The 18404-nt window shown below is 43.7% G+C and overlaps 4 protein-coding genes across 5 annotated transcripts; 3 read left to right on the top strand and 1 right to left on the bottom strand.

Moving 5' to 3' along the window:
* The first annotated feature begins 615 nt into the window (after window positions 1-615).
* Window positions 616-4391, top strand: LOC4334289 (uncharacterized). The gene is made up of 6 exons (XM_015776207.3): window positions 616-755; window positions 884-1083; window positions 1316-1410; window positions 1514-3355; window positions 3438-3552; window positions 3633-4391. Exons 2-6 carry the CDS (start codon window positions 942-944, stop codon window positions 4268-4270), a joined length of 2832 nt encoding a protein of 943 aa, XP_015631693.1. The 5' UTR covers window positions 616-755; window positions 884-941; the 3' UTR covers window positions 4271-4391.
* A 763-nt stretch (window positions 4392-5154) lies between these two features.
* Window positions 5155-6211, bottom strand: LOC112938261 (uncharacterized). Its single transcript, XM_066308217.1, has one exon. It carries the CDS (start codon window positions 6172-6174, stop codon window positions 5155-5157), a length of 1020 nt encoding a protein of 339 aa, XP_066164314.1. The 5' UTR covers window positions 6175-6211.
* Window positions 6212-6489: 278 nt separating this feature from the next.
* Window positions 6490-7893, top strand: LOC136355725 (uncharacterized). The gene has a single exon (XM_066308576.1). The coding sequence runs from the start codon at window positions 6490-6492 to the stop codon at window positions 7891-7893; it is 1404 nt and encodes a 467-aa protein (XP_066164673.1).
* A 3213-nt stretch (window positions 7894-11106) lies between these two features.
* Window positions 11107-18074, top strand: LOC4334290 (glucose-6-phosphate isomerase, cytosolic A-like). 2 transcript variants are annotated; one of them, NM_001418730.1, is made up of 24 exons: window positions 11107-11417; window positions 11613-11672; window positions 11811-11887; window positions 11971-12052; window positions 12156-12203; window positions 12477-12632; window positions 12711-12807; window positions 12906-12948; window positions 13351-13418; window positions 13520-13604; window positions 13678-13726; window positions 13947-14019; window positions 14089-14149; window positions 14798-14864; window positions 14936-14992; window positions 15090-15143; window positions 15235-15363; window positions 15866-15929; window positions 16036-16109; window positions 16195-16248; window positions 16353-16421; window positions 17140-17229; window positions 17395-17502; window positions 17632-18074. In NM_001418730.1, the coding sequence occupies exons 2-24, from the start codon at window positions 11622-11624 to the stop codon at window positions 17677-17679; spliced, it is 1704 nt and encodes a 567-aa protein (NP_001405659.1). In that variant the 5' UTR covers window positions 11107-11417; window positions 11613-11621; the 3' UTR covers window positions 17680-18074. The 2 variants fall into 2 exon arrangements, with proteins under 2 accessions (NP_001405659.1, NP_001405660.1); NM_001418731.1 differs by lacking the exon at window positions 11107-11417 and adding an exon at window positions 11436-11523.
* Window positions 18075-18404: the final 330 nt, after the last annotated feature.

Below are 18404 nucleotides of genomic sequence, written 5' to 3' on the forward strand. Positions count from 1 at the left end.
TTAGTCCTTTTCTGTTTCAGATGCAATCTGGCAGACAATAGTCTCTACTGTATACTACTCTCAGTTTCTTCTTGTTTCTTAGTCAGCGTCAGTTATCAAGCTATGCATAAAGTATTTGGAGAGATGGTATTTAAAGCGAACCTTGTACTGTATCTCCATTGATGGTATCAATAAAGCTGGTATAGCATGGTATAACTGCTTTTGTTTTCTCTAATTTATAACCAAACTTTGCAAGACAAAAACCTCACGAAAGAAACATTGTGATTTGTTGCACCAAACTATCAACATCTTTTTAAGCTTTTGCAGCCCTGGAAATACTAGATTACTACTAACGTGTCACATCTTAGTCTACCCTCTCCTCTGAATCGATATGATTCTTTAACCAAAGATATCTTTTTCAGAAACTCTCCTGACCTATACTTGCCACCAAAAAGTTACACTAAAGTTGTTCACATTTCCCACAACATCCACAAGGGACATGCCACCATAGTAAAAAAAAAAAAAGAAAATCACTCCCCACTAACAACAAACCTAATCAAAAAGCTACAGCTACAAGGCTCATCATCAAGGATGATTCCAAATGCAAACAATCTTTCTTGCTTTGCTTGCATTCTGGTGAAACTGAGGATGCAAACAGGTCAGAGTGATGTGTTACTTCCAAGGCAATCTTCCACTGAACAGGATGCATCATCCCAGATGAGATGAGACATCTCACCTCACTGTAGGAGACTCACTGAAGCAGATCAAGGCAAAAGGTGAGCCAGGATAATGAGAGGTTGAACACAATGACTCACCAACTCGAGGAAAACTACACTGTACTTTTTTTTTCTTTTTCTTTTTTCTGTTCTTCAGGCAACAAACTGGCTGTGATTTCATGGTGCAGGACAGCTGCAGGGGAGAGGGAGAGGAGGGTGTTTTCTTCTCCCTGAGAGCCGGAGGCAATGGCCAAGGTGCCTGATCTCGGCTCCGACTTCGCCCAGAAGCTGCTGCTCGACCTCCGGCGCCGCCGCGAGAGGCTCGGCTTCGACTCGCCGGCGCCGCCGCAGCGCACGTCGTCGTCCAACGCCGCCGTTCTTCCTCGAGGTACGTTGTGTTCCCCACCTTCTTTGAGTTCGTCCTCTCTGAATTCTGAATTCTGAAGAATTCATGTTCAGATATCAGTCGTGGAGATAATTTTTTTTTGTCAGTGAGATAAACGCTGTCCTTTTATTTTTGCTAATTATTTTTCCAATGGCACGCGAAATTACGATGAACAGTAAATTTTCTTGAAACTGAACATACTGCAGAAGTTCTGAAATTGCACTCGTCTGTACAGATTCTCATTCGAGTTCTCAGAGGCCACATCGAAGCCAGAAGCCACAACAAGCAGCTCCTCGAGCAGGAAGAGCAGAAGCAACAGCAAACAGATCAGTAAGCAAAGAATTCCAAACGATACTCACCAATCTGCTCCCAAATTCATCTCCCATTTCACTTTTTTCTAGCTTTCTTTACCCAATTTGCTCTGTGATCACAGCACCCACAGAGCGGCAATGCCATTGCCGGAGCCGGCAAGCCGCGCCACCGCGCCACGCCGGTCGCCAATTCGCACCAAATCGTGCCATTCCAAGGAGGAGGCAGCGCCAAGCAGAAGCCCGCGAACAGCAGCATCGACGTGCAGATGGCGCTGGCAATCGCTCTCAGCAACAGAGGCAAGCTCCAGAACATCGAGCTCGTGTCGCGCAACGGCTCCATCTTCTTCAGGGACACGGATCACGCCATGCCGGAGAGCCACCTCGTGTCGCCCAGCGCGCACGTCGGCAAGGTGGCGATCGGCGTCAAGAAGCTCAATGACATCCTCATGGTGTACTCATCGGGCGGCGGCGCGAGGGACACGGGCAGGAGGAGCTCGGTTGACATTGGGAGGGAGCTCTTCGGAGGAGCCATGGATTTGGAGGAGTCACTAAGCATGCTTGTGATGCTTCAGGAGGCATCAGATTACATGGAAGGATCCGGGAATGGCAAGGTGTTGCTACTGGAGGGCAAGGAGAACTTGAAGAACTCGGCGCGTTCGCCGAGTTCCGCAAGGCTGGTGGAGATTGTTGATGAGGATTCAGAGGCCGAGCAAGCCAAGAACTCGAAGAGTCTGTCAATGCAGATAGTTCCTCACAAGAATTCACAAGGTTTCAGTACTCCAAACAGCTCATCAGTCTTGCAGGTCTCTACTGTTACAGGCAACAATTCCAGGAGCAATTCTTCTAAAGCTGACAAGGATGATGCAAAAGTCAGGATGCCTAATGTGATTGCCAAGCTGATGGGATTGGACAATCTTCCATCAACCAAGGTAGCAAACAAGGGCATGGAGAAGTTTGTGAAACCTGAAGCATTGTCAAGAAAGGATAGGAGGACGAATTTGGTCGGCGGCAGATTGCCGATTCAGATTATAGGTTCAGAAAGGGTGTCATCCAAAGGACACAACATGAATTTGCTGCCAGGTGAGTGGAAGATTGGCCTGAAAAATTATGAAGTATACAAAAGTGCTAATTTGCAGGTGTCTAATAGTTCATCGATTCCTGCGGCTGATAAGCAAACAAGGCAAACCATGAGACAAATGTTAAGCAAAATGGAGAATGCAGAGAGAAGAGGTAGTCTAGGACAACAACTCCATGAGGAGAAGAAACTGACTGAAGAAACTAATCAGCAGAAGGTTGCGAATGTTGGATGCCGCACCGATGCAGGGAAAAAGATGGATTTTCTGAAAAGAATTAGGAAAATTTCAGGCAGCAGACAAGTCACTGAAGAGAAGCACATTATTCAAGAAGAGAGCACAACAGGGAAGAAGCAAACTACAAGCATGAAACAATTGCTGGGCACAGACAGTGAGGATAAATCTAAGATAACTAGAGTTAAGTTTAACAAGGAAAACCTTGCCACTACTGAAATCAAGAATGCAGCAAGAGGGAAGAACGGCAAAACAGATCAACGGAAGCGGCAATCATACAATAAACAGACAGATGTACATAGCATGCCAAAGAAATCTCAGAAATATCGTGAAATGAAGAGTAAAGAAGGCATTCAGAACTTAGAGCACAAGAGGTCAACAAAGTCAGAAGCGACACAATTGAAAATTCTCCCATATACTGCAGAGATACAGCAAGAGAATGGAAAGCATGAAGAAGATAATGATATTGTCAAGCCATCAGATAGCCATGGGGATGGAGGTATTTCTGAGCAATTTGCAGGAATGGTGGAAGACAGCAGAACAACTGGAATGGCTTCCCCAGACCAATTTATGAAGCAAATAACTGAAGTGACCTCAATTGATGTGCATGCAAGTGATAGATCAAATGTGGTAGATCAGAGTGTAACTCAAACAAATGTAAGTTTGTCATCCTGCATAAATACTTTGTGCACCCATCATATCAGTCTAATGAAATGTGTTTTCTTTTCTGCAAGTGCAGGATGACACAAGTTCTAATACAGCTAGTGAAACTACACAAACACCAGAGACATTCACAGAGGGGGAACATCACCAAAATCTGCAATTAGTGGAGTTTAAAGAGAAACCGTTGGATGGTATCATATTCTTGACCAGTTTCTGTTAAATGAACTTTTGAAAATCTACTGCATGTATAACACTGAATGCTTTATTACAGATTTGGGTGATGCCAAAGAGACCAGCAATCCAACGGATTTGCAAGACCAAAAGATGCATGTGGTCTCGTGTGATTCATTCACAGAGAATCAGCTACTGCTTATGAGAATGTTGCTAAAGGATCAATACTTGCTTGAAACTGCAAAGGCTCTTGTCAGAAATCCTGTCCCTGTACATTTTGTCAATGCCAGTGCAGATAGATGGTCAGAGAAAGGCAGCTCTCTTTTTTCAGATATAGCGCGGGAAGTTATCAGAAAGAAAGGTAAAAGAACTGAGGCAATTGTAGAAGTTAGCATGGCAAACACAACTAACATGAAATTGCAATACTTGGATGATCTTATCATGGAACTGGATGGAGATATTGAGAGCCTGAACATCTCCAAGAAATCTCAACATCTGGGTGAAGATTGCACAGCTGAAAATTTGCGAATGATACTTCACAGGGACATGCAAAACAATCATCCGGATGCTAACTCGATGTGGGATTTCGGTTGGAACCGCATTTCTGACCTTCCGATTGAGAGAAATGAAGTCGTCAGGGATTTGGAGAAGAACATATTGGGTGGCATGATCACAGATGTAGCAAGGGAGCTAATTGAATTATCAGTACGCCATGGGTGCTGTGCCTGTGAGGCCTGAGTGAGTGTCAGACTGACTTTGAAACGTGATACAAGAGTTGATTTCTGAAAGTGATTGATCTTAGGTTAGATTTGTATATTTACCAAGGTTTTCCAGTAAATATATACATATATTTTTGCAAGATTTCTGTACATAGAGGAATTTGTACGTGCGTTGAGCAGCAGCATTCTCTGCCTGTCTTGACTACTAGTACCTCATCTCTATCTGTGTGCTTTCTTTCTCGGATTTATTGCTGCTTGTACCTCCTTTCGCTGTCATTGGAACATTACAGTTTTCTGTAGTTGTCGCAACTGCAGCGTCAATCCGTCACCGGAGAGGGTCGCCGTCGACCGGGCAGGTCTGCTACGATTAACATTGGGCCGAATCGTGTTTACGGGCCCGAGCACACGAGCCCAATATCATGGCCCATTTGTAGGGCCTCCGTTTGGCCCACGGAGGATTTTGTTTCGCTATCGCTCTCGCGCGCCGGCGCGCGGCGAGGCAGCGCGCGCCGCCGTGGATCACAAGCATGTCATGGTTCGTAGCAATGATGCCAAGTCTACCTCATGCAAGAACACGCACGAGACATGGCCGGCGTCTCGCACGCCGCCGGCGGCCGGCGCGCGGCGGAGGACGGCGAGCTCTCCCGTCGCGAGGCTGAACCGGGCGAGCCCGCCGCCTCCCTCCATCCACAGGATCCCGACGCCGCTCCTCTCGGCGAACCCCATGAATCGTGTCGTCGACCGCAGCCTGCCGGACTCGTCGAGGCGTATCGGCTTCCACGATTCGCCGAAGAGAGTCTTGCCGATCCCTCGCTGGACATGGATCGCCACCGCCTGCTGGCTCCACCGATCGGCCTCCTCCTCCGCCTCCGGCGACGGCGACAGCGTCCACACCGATATGGCCTACATCCCCGCGGCCACCAGCCTCAGCCTCCCGTCCGCCGCCGAGCCGGCGAGATGGAGGCCGTGGACGTCGAAGGCGCCGGTCTTCCCGCCAATGCATTCACGCGGCAGCTCCGTCACCGTCCCCCGGGCGGTGTCGGCGTCGACGGAGAGGACGACGAACGCGTGTTCGCCGGAGTTTGGTCGGGATTTATGGCAGAGCCAGTGTACGGTTCGTCCGGTGACGGCGGCGCTGCAGCCGTCCACCCGCGCGCCGAGCCGCGGGTGGTCCGGGGGCATGGCGATGGCACGGCGGGCGCCCCATTTACCGTTCTGTGATTGGTACGTCTGCGTTGTCAGGTGACTGTCGGCGACGAGCAGCTCGAAGGAACAGCCGGCGCCGGCGCCGGCGACGGTGAGCAAGGCGGGCGGGTAGGTGAAGTCGTCGTCGCAGAAGCTCAGGGTAGGAGGCGACGACGTGTTCCCGGTGAGCATGTTACAGACGAGCAGCTCAAGTGGTCGAGTCTTGATCGCACAAAGTTGGCCAGCGCCGCCGCCGCCGGAGCTCGCATCCCGGTGCTCGCGGCGGAGGACGAGAATGCCATCGCGCGAGGCCACCGGCGTGAACGATCCCAGCAGGCTCTCGTCGAAGCGTGCGCGGCGGCCGTATGCCTGGACGAGACGTCTATCATCCTCCGCGCCGCCGTGCTCGTGGAGCCGGTAGGAGACGCCGAGGAGGAGCGCGGGGTCGAAGCCGCCGTTGGCGGCAGCTTGGAGCGCCAGGCGGCGGCGGAAGTCGTCGCCGAGGATGATGCGGCGGAGGGCCTTGCATGTGGCGGCGAGACTTAAGACGGTGGCGGCGTCGCAGCGGGCGACGATCTTGAGCAGGACGTCGAGCGGGAGATCCAGCAGCGACGGCGACGACGACCGATCGCCGGCCGCGGCCCCAGTCTCGTGGCATGCGTGCAGGTCTCCCGTTGACCCCGTTGATGTGGTGACCTCGTTCGGGCATACGCAAGCTCGCCGGCGCTTCGTCGACATGGCCGGAGTTTGGAGATCGGCGAACAGCGAACGATGCAGTCGGCTATAGATATTGTTAAGTTTTTTATAAACTTGATGAAACTAAAAAAGAATTGATTAAAGGAAAATTCAAAGTGATTTATATAATATAAAATAGAGAAACCGATTTGTACATGTATTGGAGTCCGCCAATGAATTCGACCAAGAGACGTATAGCTAGTTGGAATCGGTTTACTTGTACTACTACTACATATTTGGCGCTGCCTGAGTAGCTCAGTACAGACGCATATTGTGCCTGCCAACGAGAGAGTACCTGTTCCATACGTGCCGGGATAGATGGCAGCAAAACGCCTACGAGACGGCTCGTGCTTCGACGAGAATGCCATGCAGCCAGCGGCAAAGCGGCTACGTGCACGCGCGGCGGCTACGGCCGAGGCGCGGACGACGACGACTCTCCCGGTCGATCTCCTGCTCGAGATCGTCGCGCGCTTGGACGCCGCGACCACCGTCCGCTGCGCCGCCGCCGGCAAGTCCATCCGCCGCGCCATCCTCGACCCGTCCTTCCGCCGCATCCGCCTCGCCCTCCGCGCCGCCGCCAACGGTGCCGGCTTCGACCCTACCCTCCTCTTCGCCGTCTCCTACAAGCTCGCTCGCTTGGACGATCCACCCGTGCTCATCGTCGAGGACCCACAGTCGGCGGCCGGCGGCGCTGCTGCTCCGTTCGCCATCTCCGGCAAGTTCCTCGGCCACATAGTCGAGCCGCCGCCGCCGTCGTCGTACCGACCCGTCCTCCCTATCTACAAGTCATACGACTCGGAATTGAAGCACTCGGAGACGGTGGCGTCGCGCGACGTCCTCGTCGTCCTCCGGGAGAGACCAGTCGGCGTCCGTGCATTCTGCACCGTTCCTCGTCAGCAGCTGTGCATCTGCAACAGCCTCACCGGCGACACCACCCGCCTCCCCATGTCGGACGTCGTCGACGACTACCCGCCGGCCTTCCTCGCCACCGGCGGCGCCGGCCGCAGCTACGAGCTGCTCGTCATGGACAAGAGGCTGCAAACCCAGACGTTCTCGTCGGAGGACGGCAAGTGGGGAGCCATCCGCGCCATGGAAGAACTACCTCACCCGATCTCATCGCCACTCTACGCCCATCGCCCACTGGTCGTCAGCCGCCGCAACGCCGTGTATTGGCTGTGCCCGCAAAGGCTGGGCGGGGTCACCGCCGACCTCCACATCCTCGCCGTGGACGTTGGCGCCGACCGCCGTCGTGCGTCGCGGATCGAGCTGCCGCCGGACTGCCTCAGTAGGATGAAGCCCTTCGGGTGGCAATCCGACGGGATCATCCTGGCGCCCTCGCCGTCGCCGGACGGGGAGCTGAGCTTGATCGTCGCGGAGGTCCTCGTGATATCGCAGTGGACGCTGCTGCCATCGTCGTCGTCGTCATCGTCGGAGGGGGGGTCGCCGGCGGCGAGGTGGAGCAGGCAGGTGGTGATCAGCAGGCTGGCGATCGACAGGCAGGCCGGGCACGACATGTTCATGGGCGTCGTTTGCTTCCATGGACTGGGGCTCGTGAGCGGCGCCGTGCTCATGCAGGTTCGGGTGCTGGACACCGTGCTCATCGCCCTACTCCACCTTGCGTCGAAAGAGTGCCTCATCCTGCGGCGCTGGGACAAAATGAGCAGACCCTCGGAACTGTGCTTGCACGAGATAGATCTGGCCTCTGTGCTCCAATCCATGTAAGCATTTTCTGATATGAAAACTCTCATTTCCTTCAAGTTGATGTTTACCCTCCAGTTTTGAGATGCTGGAGTAGTTGATCAACGCACTAAATTAATTTATTTTGAGATGTTGTATTACTTCCTCCGTCCCATAATAAGTTAGCAATAGGATCTTTTTAGATTGCTACCAAAACATGCTCTTTCGATGTCAAGTGGTAGCAGCACTACCAGGGTTTGGACCGGCCTATGTTCGAGTCATGTCTCGTGCGTGGGTTATCTTACCATTTTCTCTCTCTATCAATAAAATAACATGTGCTGATTTCCTTCTCAGTTTCTCTCTCATTATCTATTTATAATTCTATTCAATAACATGTGTTGATTTCCTTCTCAGTTTCTCTCTCATTATCTCTCATTATCTATTTATAATTCTATTCAATAACATGTGCTGATTTCCTTCTCAGTCTCTCTCTCATTATCTAAAAAAATATTTCTCTCTCATTATCTAAAAAAAATAGGTGCTAATTTCCTTCTTAGTTTCTCTCTCATTATCTAAAAAAATAGTATTCAATAACATGTGCTGATTTCCTTCTCAGTTTCTCTCTCATTATCTATAAAAATAGGTGCTAATTTACTTCTTAGTTTCTCTCTCATTATCTAAAGATAGGTGCTAATTTCCCACATTAGCTAATTTCCCTTATCTTAAAAAATAGGTGCTAATTTCTCTCATTATCTAAAAAATAGGTGCTAATTTCCCACATTATCTAAAAAAATAGGTGCTAATTTCCTTCTTAGTTTCTCTCTCATTATCTAAAAAATAGGTGCTAATTTCCCACGTTTTAGGTTTCAAAAAAAATGCTCTTCCGATGTTTTGGTAGTTTGAATAGTAATATTTATGTTTGGTTTGGATTGAAGTCAATTTATTGGTAATGCTCATGTTAAATTTGACATCAATCTAGAGCATTCTACACTATAATTCACATGTTAGTTTCATATTGGTAGCAAATCAAATATAACCAATACAATAAAATTCTACCAAAGAATTGGTAGTGCCAAAACTTATCTTAGTTTTGATGCTACCAAATAATTAGTAAGGTAGTAATTCATAAGTCTATAGTATAAAATACAACTTAAATTAATTTATTTTAAAACGGAAGGAGTAGAAGTTGGACTGTTGCATCGGTTACACCATGAGTCATTCAGCAAAAGAGAAAACAACCGGAGTACAGACAACCAGAGTACAGCCGTACAGATACGAGCCAATCCACATCCCCTGCCCCATAGAGAAAACAACTTAATCTATGCACTAGTGAGAAATATGTAGCAAAACATATATTTGTGTAGATATGAAACAAGCTTGTGAGAGATGCAGCCTAGCTAAATGAAACGGTTGTAGAGATCCAGCTATGGTAAGGTATGCAGTATAAACAATTTAACTTATAGCTAGTGATAGGTAAGATAGAAAAGGGAAAGTAGGACTATCCTACATGAACCAAATGGAATGTCTTTTGTGTGTTCGCGAAAGAAAAATGGTTGGAAAAAACACTGACACTTAATCTACAACTATATAACTACAATATGGTAATGTAAGCGTTATCAAAGTTTGGGTACCTCTTCTTTTTCCCCTCACATGTAGGGTTTATTCGGATTAGAGGATCTTCATAGGATTTTTGGAGGAATACTGTGCATAGGAATTTTTTCCTTTCCTGTCATTCAGATCATGAAAATTGGTTATAGGAAATCCAAATGAAAGTTTCCTTTGATGTTGAGTTCACAAGAAAAGTACATGAAAAATACATCCACCTTGAGCTCTTTTTTTTCTTCCTGCATGCAAATCCTATCCTTGAGCTCTTTTTTTTTCTTCCTGCATGCAAATCCTAGACAATCAATTTCCTGTGATCTGAATGTTCTCAACTTTGTATTCCTTTGATTTTTATTTCTCTATTTCACACTTAGATTCCTTTCCTATTCTTCTTCCTGCATGCAATCCTAGGCAATCAATTTCCTGTGATCTGAATGTTCTCAACTTTGTATTCCTTTGATTTTCATTTCTCTGTTTAACACTTAGATTCATTTCCTATTCTTCTTCCTGCATGCAATTCTAGGCACTCAATTTCCTGTGATCTGAATGTTCTCAACTTTGTATTCCTTTGATTTTCATTTCTCTATTTCACACTTAAATTCCTTTCCTATTCCTATTCCTTTACTTTTCCTATCCTATAATCCGAACAAGCCCGTACTGTCTTTGGCTGAAAACGGATTGGTCTATTCCTATACTTTTCCTATCCTATAATCCGAACAAGCCCATATTGTCTTTGGCTGAAAACGGATTGGTCTAGCATCCCTAAGTTTTTTTTAAAAAAATTCTCTGTTTCACACTTAGATTCCTATACTTTTCCTATCCTATAATCCGAACAAAGCCCGTATCCTATAATCCGAACAAAGCCTGTACTGTCTTTGGCTAAAGAATATTAGGGAAAGATCTAATATCAAATAATTAGAAGGGGTGAGGCTTCGAACCCAAGTCGTCTAGCCCACCATCTTATGGAACTAGCCGAAAGACCCCAGGGTGTTTCTCTAGCATCCCGAAGTTTGATTTTCAGGTAAATTTTAGTTAAACATTTTATTTGTCCTTAGTAATTATTACTCTCTCCATAGGCACACATGTAAAGAATTCAATATTTGATCAATAATTATTTTATTATAAATTAAATTTTATTTGGTGAAAATAACATTATTAAATTAACATTTAAGTTTTCTTTCTGTTGCTATAAACAATATAGGGTATGAAAAATTTAAAGTTAAGATTATAATCTATAACAGAACAAGGCTATAACAGTAAAATAAATATCAACTTTAGATTATAATGATGATTAATAATTATTTTGTACATAGCCTAAGCTAACCACTAAATTTGATTGACACTAACGGCTTTGTGCTTTCAGTAATAGACGATGTACCCGTTAAAAGCGAGACGTCTTAGGTGACTTTGTCAATCTTCAGAATTTGCCGGCCATTTTCAAAGATGCTTATAGTGATAGGGTTTATGTGCGTACGCTCATAACGGTGAGTGTACGTGCGTTATGAGTGTCTGCGTTGTAATGTGTAGTTAAAAAAAAGTATAAAAGATAATGGGGGAATGATCTTATTCCCATCGGTCAGTTTTCTCCCATTGGCTGGCACTCCGACGACCTTCCGGGCCACCACCGTCCCCCCCCCCCCCCCCCCCCCCCCCCCCGCCGCCGTTTCGTCGCCGCCGGTTTCCGGTCGCCGCCTAGGAGACTAGGTGGACGGTGGACCAAGCAACAGTAGTACATCTGTCTGCACTTCTTTTTTTTTGCCACCGCCACCGTCGTCCCCCACCACCATATCAACCGGATATCCCAATTCAGAGGCGCGGAGCCCTACTATTTTCAGCCCACGGTGACGGAAGACACGGGAAGAAATTGGAAAAAGGAAAAAAAAATCTGAGATATAAAAATTAGTAATTCGCAGGAAGCGAAGCGCGGATCCGCTTCCTCACCCACCGATCGGCTTCTTCCCCCCACGGTATAATTCCTCGCCCCCACGAATTTATTTTTTGCTCTCTACTGTTTGCTATCGCATCTGGTTTTTCTGCCGATTTCGTTCGATTCCGCTTTGGTTCTGATTTCCGGTGAAGATGGATGCGTTTTGCGCTGATGATTTGGTTGGTTTCGTTGATCGTTTGGGTGATTTTTGTTGTTTTTTTTTTGGTTGTTGCAGCTAGCAGCCATGGCGTCGTCGGCGCTCATCTGCGACACCGAGCAGTGGAAGGGCCTCCAGGTGCGTGGATTGATGGCTCTGTTATCATACGCGCGCGAAGCTTTGAGTGCTCGCATTGCTGCCGCTTTTATTCGATGTATATGCTTCGATTAGATTGGTAGAGCTCACTATGATTTCGTGTTTTGGTGCGGGGAGCAGGCGCATGTTGGGGAGATTCAGAAAACGCACCTGCGCCATCTGATGCATGATGTTGAGCGCTGCAAGGCAATGACAGCGTAAGGGTTGAATTCTTTTTTCTGCTGTTGCATTGCATGTGTTGGTTTCTGCTTTCGTTTCTCAGGTGCTTGTTGATTGACAGTGAGTATGAAGGCATATATCTGGATTACTCGAGGCAGCGTGCGACTGGCGAAACCATGGAGAAGCTGTTTAAATTGGCCGAGGTGAGACCTGTTTGATGTATTATGGTTTTGGTGTCATTTATATGGTGGGGTTGGTCTTCCTGAATAATAATTTGGGATAATATCCCTATCCAATTTATTGTAGGCTGCAAAGCTCAAGGAGAAGATTGAGAAGATGTTTAGAGGTGACAAGGTAAGCATCATGACCTGCAAAAGATGTTCAGTCTCCTGAGGGGGACGTTTATTCAGTAATTTCATCATATTTAAAGAGAGTGCCTTTCCATGAACACTGGGTACACATAGCTTGCATGTAATTTTGCTTAGTAAAAAGCTTGACTAGTTGTTCTGAGATCTGATGCATAATTTAGTATTAACGTTTGGACTATTTTTAAGTTTCCCATTCCATATACATTGTTTGAAGTTGCTGTGATGCATTTGTAACATTACTTGATTTCTTTTTTCTTAGATAAATAGCACAGAGAACAGATCAGTGCTTCATGTAGCTCTAAGGGCTCCAAGAGACGAAGTAATAAATAGCAATGGGGTCAATGTGGTTCCCGAAGTTTGGGGTGTAAAAGATAAAATCAAGCAATTTTCAGAAACTTTTAGGAGTGGATCATGGGTAAGTTGAAGATTTTCTTGAACTCACCAAATGTTTTTGAACACCGAAGATTGATTACTGCTATTATTTATACTGTAGGTTGGGGCAACTGGTAAAGCATTGACAAATGTTGTGTCAGTAGGAATAGGTGGTAGCTTTCTTGGTCCTCTGTTTGTGCATGCTGCCCTCCAGACAGGTGAACTTTTTATACTGTTCATTCTTATGTTCTCCAGACTCTGACTGTTTACCGAAAATTATGATCTGGCGAACCCTGAAAGTCTTGCTAAATTTCAGATCCAGAAGCTGCAGAATCTGCCAAAGGGCGGCAATTAAGATTGTAAGTGTGTATGACAGGTTTTCAAATGTAATGTGCTGCCAAACAGCAATTCTATTCAATGCTTTGTGAACTGTATGTTTCTGCGGCATATTTCTAATACTAATGTGAACACCATTTGTTCCAGCAATTTGTTCTACTGGGTCATAGTATTACCTCTGCCTTTATGTCTTCTCAGTAATTTGTTCCAGCAGTTTTTACTTTGTGAAATCAGTCACGATTCCTGTTAGATCTTGTTCTTCTATGCTATATAGGGTCTTGTGCTATGCTGAGCACTTTAATTTACACTAATCTTAATCTGAATGATGTTTTACTGTTTCTATTATTCAGTTTCCATATTTTTATATCACTCATGCACAATGCTTTTCATCGATTAATTTATATGTAATTTTGGTTATCTTGTAGTCTTGCAAATGTCGACCCTGTTGATGTTGCACGAAGCATCAAAGATTTAGATCCTGAAACAACACTTGGTAATCACCATGTTTTGCTCTTTCATACTAACACTCAGTACAGGTGTTCTGTCAGACATTACGAATATCTGCAGAAGTTTTAATTGTGTAAAAACTTGCAGTTGTGGTAGTCTCGAAGACCTTCACAACAGCTGAAACAATGTTAAATGCTCGAACTCTTAAGGAGTGGATTGTCTCTTCTCTTGGGTTAGTTTATTAGCACCTGAAACACCTTTCGGGTCCATTATCATCGTGACTGATCCTAAATGTATTGATTCAGACCTGATGCTGTTGCAAAACATATGATTGCTGTCAGTACCAATCTTGAGGTACTTCTGGAGCTTTTATTTTTCGATTCAAATTTCACTTGATCTAATCTATTTTCTGCATTCTAAATTACGTCACATTTGGATTATAAATTGTGTTGAACTTGCATCGTTGACATGTTCAGCTATTATGCTTTCATACTACAAATGTAGTGTTATTCATCAATGTACTGTTTATCGTAATATGATGAAATTTCATCTATACATTTTTCTTGTTTTGAAGCTTGTGGAGAAGTTTGGAATTGACCCGAAAAATGCTTTTGCATTTTGGGACTGGGTTGGTGGCCGCTATAGTGGTGAGAATTTTTTCAATTAAAAAATATGCATACCTTATGTTTGTTTGTAACTTTAATCTTATGTTGCAGTTTGCAGTGCTGTTGGTGTCCTGCCCTTATCTCTTCAGTATGGCTTTCCGATTGTTCAGAAGTATGCTATCTATTCATAAATGTCTACTTTTTTTAATTACAAATAGATAATACAATACCGTTAGGAGTTCAAATTTGCAGCATAGGATCAATTTCATTACTATAAAATAATTTGTTGTTTTCTTTGGCTCTCTTGTGTTTGCAATACACATATTATGCTAGAGTCTTTGAAAAACAATGGCACTGTGGCACTAAACAATGATATACTAGAAACAGAAAAGCTTATAGCATGATAATAATACTGCAGACTTATCTTACCGATAGGTGAGTGCTAATAACTATACCTATTTTCAAGTTCTAGGAAAAGATTTTGTTAAATCAGGATACCCTTTTGCATTGTTTCATACTTCATATACGTATCACTGGTCGCCTTGACACAGAAATATAAGACCTGGGGTCCCTTTTTGTCCAGCAGAATGTATCTTCTGGTCCTTGTGGTACTGTGGAAATTATGTAGGATGTGGTCATAATGAGGATACTGATGTACGGTGTGAAATTTCTTGTTTCTATGGAAAGTAAAATCCGATGATATGATGATTAAATTATGCTGGAATTCTTTAATAAGTTTTTCGCTTGGTCAAGTTGGAGGGCCTTGAGGCTAAAATTCGATGATAGATGGTGCTCTATTAATAATTCTTTTCTTTTGAAGATTTTTGGAGGGTGCAGCCAGCATCGACAAACACTTTCGTTCATCTTCATTTGAGAAAAATATTCCTGTAAGTGGCTTTTCTATTGTGTTTACTGTTGCCAACCACCCTTATAACAGGCTCTTATCATTTATGGGTAGGTACTCCTTGGTTTGCTGAGTGTGTGGAATGTTTCATTTCTCGGATATCCAGCTAGAGTAAGAAATTCTGTCCCATTGGATCGTATTTTCAATTACGAATTGACCCATGCCTTCATTTGGGTGCTATCTCTAATATAAATGTTTTTTTTTCTAGGCAATACTGCCCTATTCCCAAGCACTTGAGAAATTTGCACCGCATATTCAGCAGGTTCTTCACTAGCTTCCTTTTTCCCAGTTCCATTATTGCATTCTCGTCCGGTTATTTCTAAGTCATAACATGTGCTCATTATGGTGTAAAGCTTAGCATGGAGAGTAATGGAAAGGGTGTCTCCATTGATGGTGTTCAACTGCCCTTTGAGAGTGGTGAAATTGATTTTGGTGAACCTGGAACCAATGGGCAACACAGCTTCTATCAATTAATCCATCAGGTAATGATTGGTACATCTAGCATGTTATGATCTAGGACTTACTTGACTAGCATCTAAGGTATGCAAAGCTTGACAATGCCATGGTGCTTAGAGTTGATGATATTTTGCTAGCGTACAGCATTTCTTTTTCTCTTTGCTGATTTGTGATATGCTCCATTTATTATGCCATCGTCCTTTTGCATCAATATGTTTATACTTTTATGAATGGATTATGCAAATTGCGACCATGCTACCTTGTACATTTATCTTGTCTTGTTCTTGATTTCTTCTATAGCTCTATGCGATATCAGCACTGTGTTTTTCAGTCTGCGTTGTCATTCTTTCAACAAAATATTTTAAGTTATCTCAGTAACACTGACTTCTTAGTTCTTACCTTTCTAAGTATCTAATAATGCAAAAGGAAAAGAAGAATTAGTTAGGAAACTTATTTGTGAATATCCATCTTTGTTTTTTATGAAAGAAAAAACATCTTTGTTGATAATACTTGTGCCTAAACTTCCAGGGAAGAGTTATTCCTTGTGATTTTATCGGTGTCGTAAAAAGCCAGCAACCTGTTTACTTGAAAGGTGTTGTACATGATCCTTTTTTTCTTTCAAACCTTAATATGTTGCATGTTGACCTTGTGATTATTCAACTGCATGTTGAACACCTATGTTGTGCGTATTTTTTTAGGGGAAATTGTGAGCAATCATGACGAATTGATGTCCAATTTCTTTGCTCAGCCTGATGCGCTTGCTTATGGAAAGGTAAATGATGTATTTCGGATATACTCACTTTCCATGAGCTGTTTCTTTTTGTTGTTTCTGACAGCAGTTCACTGGATATTTCCAGACTCCTGAACAACTGCATAGCGAGAAAGTACCTGAACATCTTATCCCTCATAAGGTAATAATAATTCACTCATTCCTTGTCTAGTTTTCCCAAGACATTATGCTTTCAGCTATAGATGTAGCTTCTGACAGTGCTTTCTTGGTCCTTTCTTGTTACAGACTTTTCAGGGCAACCGACCATCGCTTAGTTTATTGCTGCCCTCATTATCTGCTTATGAGATTGGACAGGTATGCAAATGCATTCGGACACTTGTTTAGAGTTGCAAGTTTAGTCCTGAACCATATCAATTCTTTTCACCAATAGGATTCTGATCTTGTTTAGAGTTGTGCCGTGGCTCTCTTACCTCTATGGAGGTAAAGATGGAGTGCCCTAAAATGGCTCATATATATAATGCATTTTCTCTTCTTCATGAGGAAAGCCTGACCATCAGCGTCGAAAAAAGGAAAGCCTGACCAGCATATTCCATTTTTCTCAAGAAAAAACATGACTACGCCGGTTTCTTGCTATGTTTAATACCAAATCAACTGTTTTTTATGTAAAAAAAGGGGGGAAATTGAGATGAATTGACGTGCAGGACAGTGGGCAAGCTACTTTGCTTGTTAGACCTATGATAGTAAAGCTTGTGTGCAGCTGCCCCCTCCACTGCAGCATGTGAGCAGAGAAATAAAATTGTGCTGCTTCATCATTTTCCTTTCTTGATTGTAATCATATGGCACAACATTTGTTAGAATATAGTTTTTTCTTTTTTACATGATGCAATCCTTTGAGTTATAATTTACATGATCTGGACCAGCTATTAAATCCATGCACATCCTTTTTCATTCATGTCTTCTTTGGAAGAGTATTTGGTTGACTCCAAATTACCAGGAATAATACTTGGTTTACTATAAATTGCATTATTGTTTTCTACAGACGTACTAAGCACTAGCAAATTCTACTTTTCAGCTTTTAGCCATCTACGAGCACCGGATTGCAGTCCAGGGTTTCCTATGGGGAATAAACTCATTTGACCAGTGGGGAGTGGAACTGGGCAAGGTTAGTGCTTGAATATTTATACATATATTTCCATTTTGTTTGAAGGTCTAGTTTTTGGCTTCAATTCTAGCATGTGTGACTCTCAACTTTCCCCAGGCATATGTTTGTCTTATTTTCTTCATCTGAAGACTGAACTGTGTTGTCTGTATTTTTTTTTCGTGTCAGTCTCTTGCCTCTCAAGTGAGAAAATCTCTACATGCATCCCGCGTTGAAGGAAAGCCTGTCCTGGGGTTTAACAGCAGTACTACAAGTTTGCTGACACGATATCTTGCTGTACGTTCTTTGATAGTTCATCATAATTTATTATCCATGTTATATAATTAAATTTAGTTTCCTAAGTGTTCTTGACAGCTCATACCCTAGAACTGAGGGATTTATGTTGTAATTTAATCTGTTTTGTAGGTTGAGCCATCCACTCCTTACAACACTACCACACTGCCGAAAGTTTGACACGACACGTTTGGCACGCTATTGTCTTGAGTTAAACAAGATTACTAGAGTCTTCATATCTTGTAATAAGTTTAAGTTCGTTTTGGAGTTGTTACAGGCTTACAGCCAGTTCTACAGTACTGTAGTTTCGTTGTTTTCCTTTACTCCGACCTCCAGGAAACGAAATGGAAAAGAAAAAAAAAGGAAACTGTTGTTGAATAAATAAATCAAGTCGTGTCAGCATGAGGAAGCTGTCATTAAATAAATTAGGTGAAACCCCGCGCATTGCTGCGAGAATTTAGTATGAAGATATACATTAAAACATTATGTAAATTATGTTGGATGATAATTTAATATGTTTGTGTTTGAAAAGCTCTTAAATTATAAAAACTATAAAGATATAGCATGTTTGCATGATGTTTAAATGTGATGATTGTTAGTGGATGATGATGTGACATCTTTGCATGAAGATATACATTGAAATATTATGTGAATTATGTTGGATGATAATTTAACATGTTTGTATTTGAAAAGCTCTTAAATTATAAACACTATAAAGATATAGCATGTTTGCATGATGTTTAAATGTAATGATTGTTAGTGGATGATGATGTGACATCTTGTTAATTAGTGGATGATGATGTGGCATCTTGTTAGTGGATGATGATGTAGCATCTTTGTATGTTAAGTTTAAGGAGTTCGTAGAGGATAACTTTTATAGTAAGATAGGATACTACTACTGTTTG

Source organism: Oryza sativa, chromosome 3, assembly GCF_034140825.1.
Source record: "Oryza sativa Japonica Group chromosome 3, ASM3414082v1".
NCBI classification, from domain to species: Eukaryota; Viridiplantae; Streptophyta; class Magnoliopsida; order Poales; family Poaceae; genus Oryza; species Oryza sativa.

Excerpts from the sequence above, each read along its gene's own strand:
- LOC136355725 (XM_066308576.1), top strand. The coding sequence starts at position 6,490 with ATGGCAGCAAAACGCCTACGAGACGGCTCGTGCTTCGACGAGAATGCC.
- LOC4334289 (XM_015776207.3), top strand. The coding sequence starts at position 942 with ATGGCCAAGGTGCCTGATCTCGGCTCCGACTTCGCCCAGAAGCTGCTG. Across the intron at positions 3,356-3,437 it reads AGAGTGTAACTCAAACAAAT|GATGACACAAGTTCTAATAC; the intron begins GTAAGTTTGTCA and ends CTGCAAGTGCAG. Across the intron at positions 3,553-3,632 it reads TAAAGAGAAACCGTTGGATG|ATTTGGGTGATGCCAAAGAG; the intron begins GTATCATATTCT and ends GCTTTATTACAG.
- LOC112938261 (XM_066308217.1), bottom strand. The coding sequence starts at position 6,174 with ATGTCGACGAAGCGCCGGCGAGCTTGCGTATGCCCGAACGAGGTCACC.
- LOC4334290 (NM_001418730.1), top strand. The coding sequence starts at position 11,622 with ATGGCGTCGTCGGCGCTCATCTGCGACACCGAGCAGTGGAAGGGCCTC. Across the intron at positions 11,888-11,970 it reads CGCTGCAAGGCAATGACAGC|TGAGTATGAAGGCATATATC; the intron begins GTAAGGGTTGAA and ends GTTGATTGACAG. Across the intron at positions 16,249-16,352 it reads AACATCTTATCCCTCATAAG|ACTTTTCAGGGCAACCGACC; the intron begins GTAATAATAATT and ends TTCTTGTTACAG.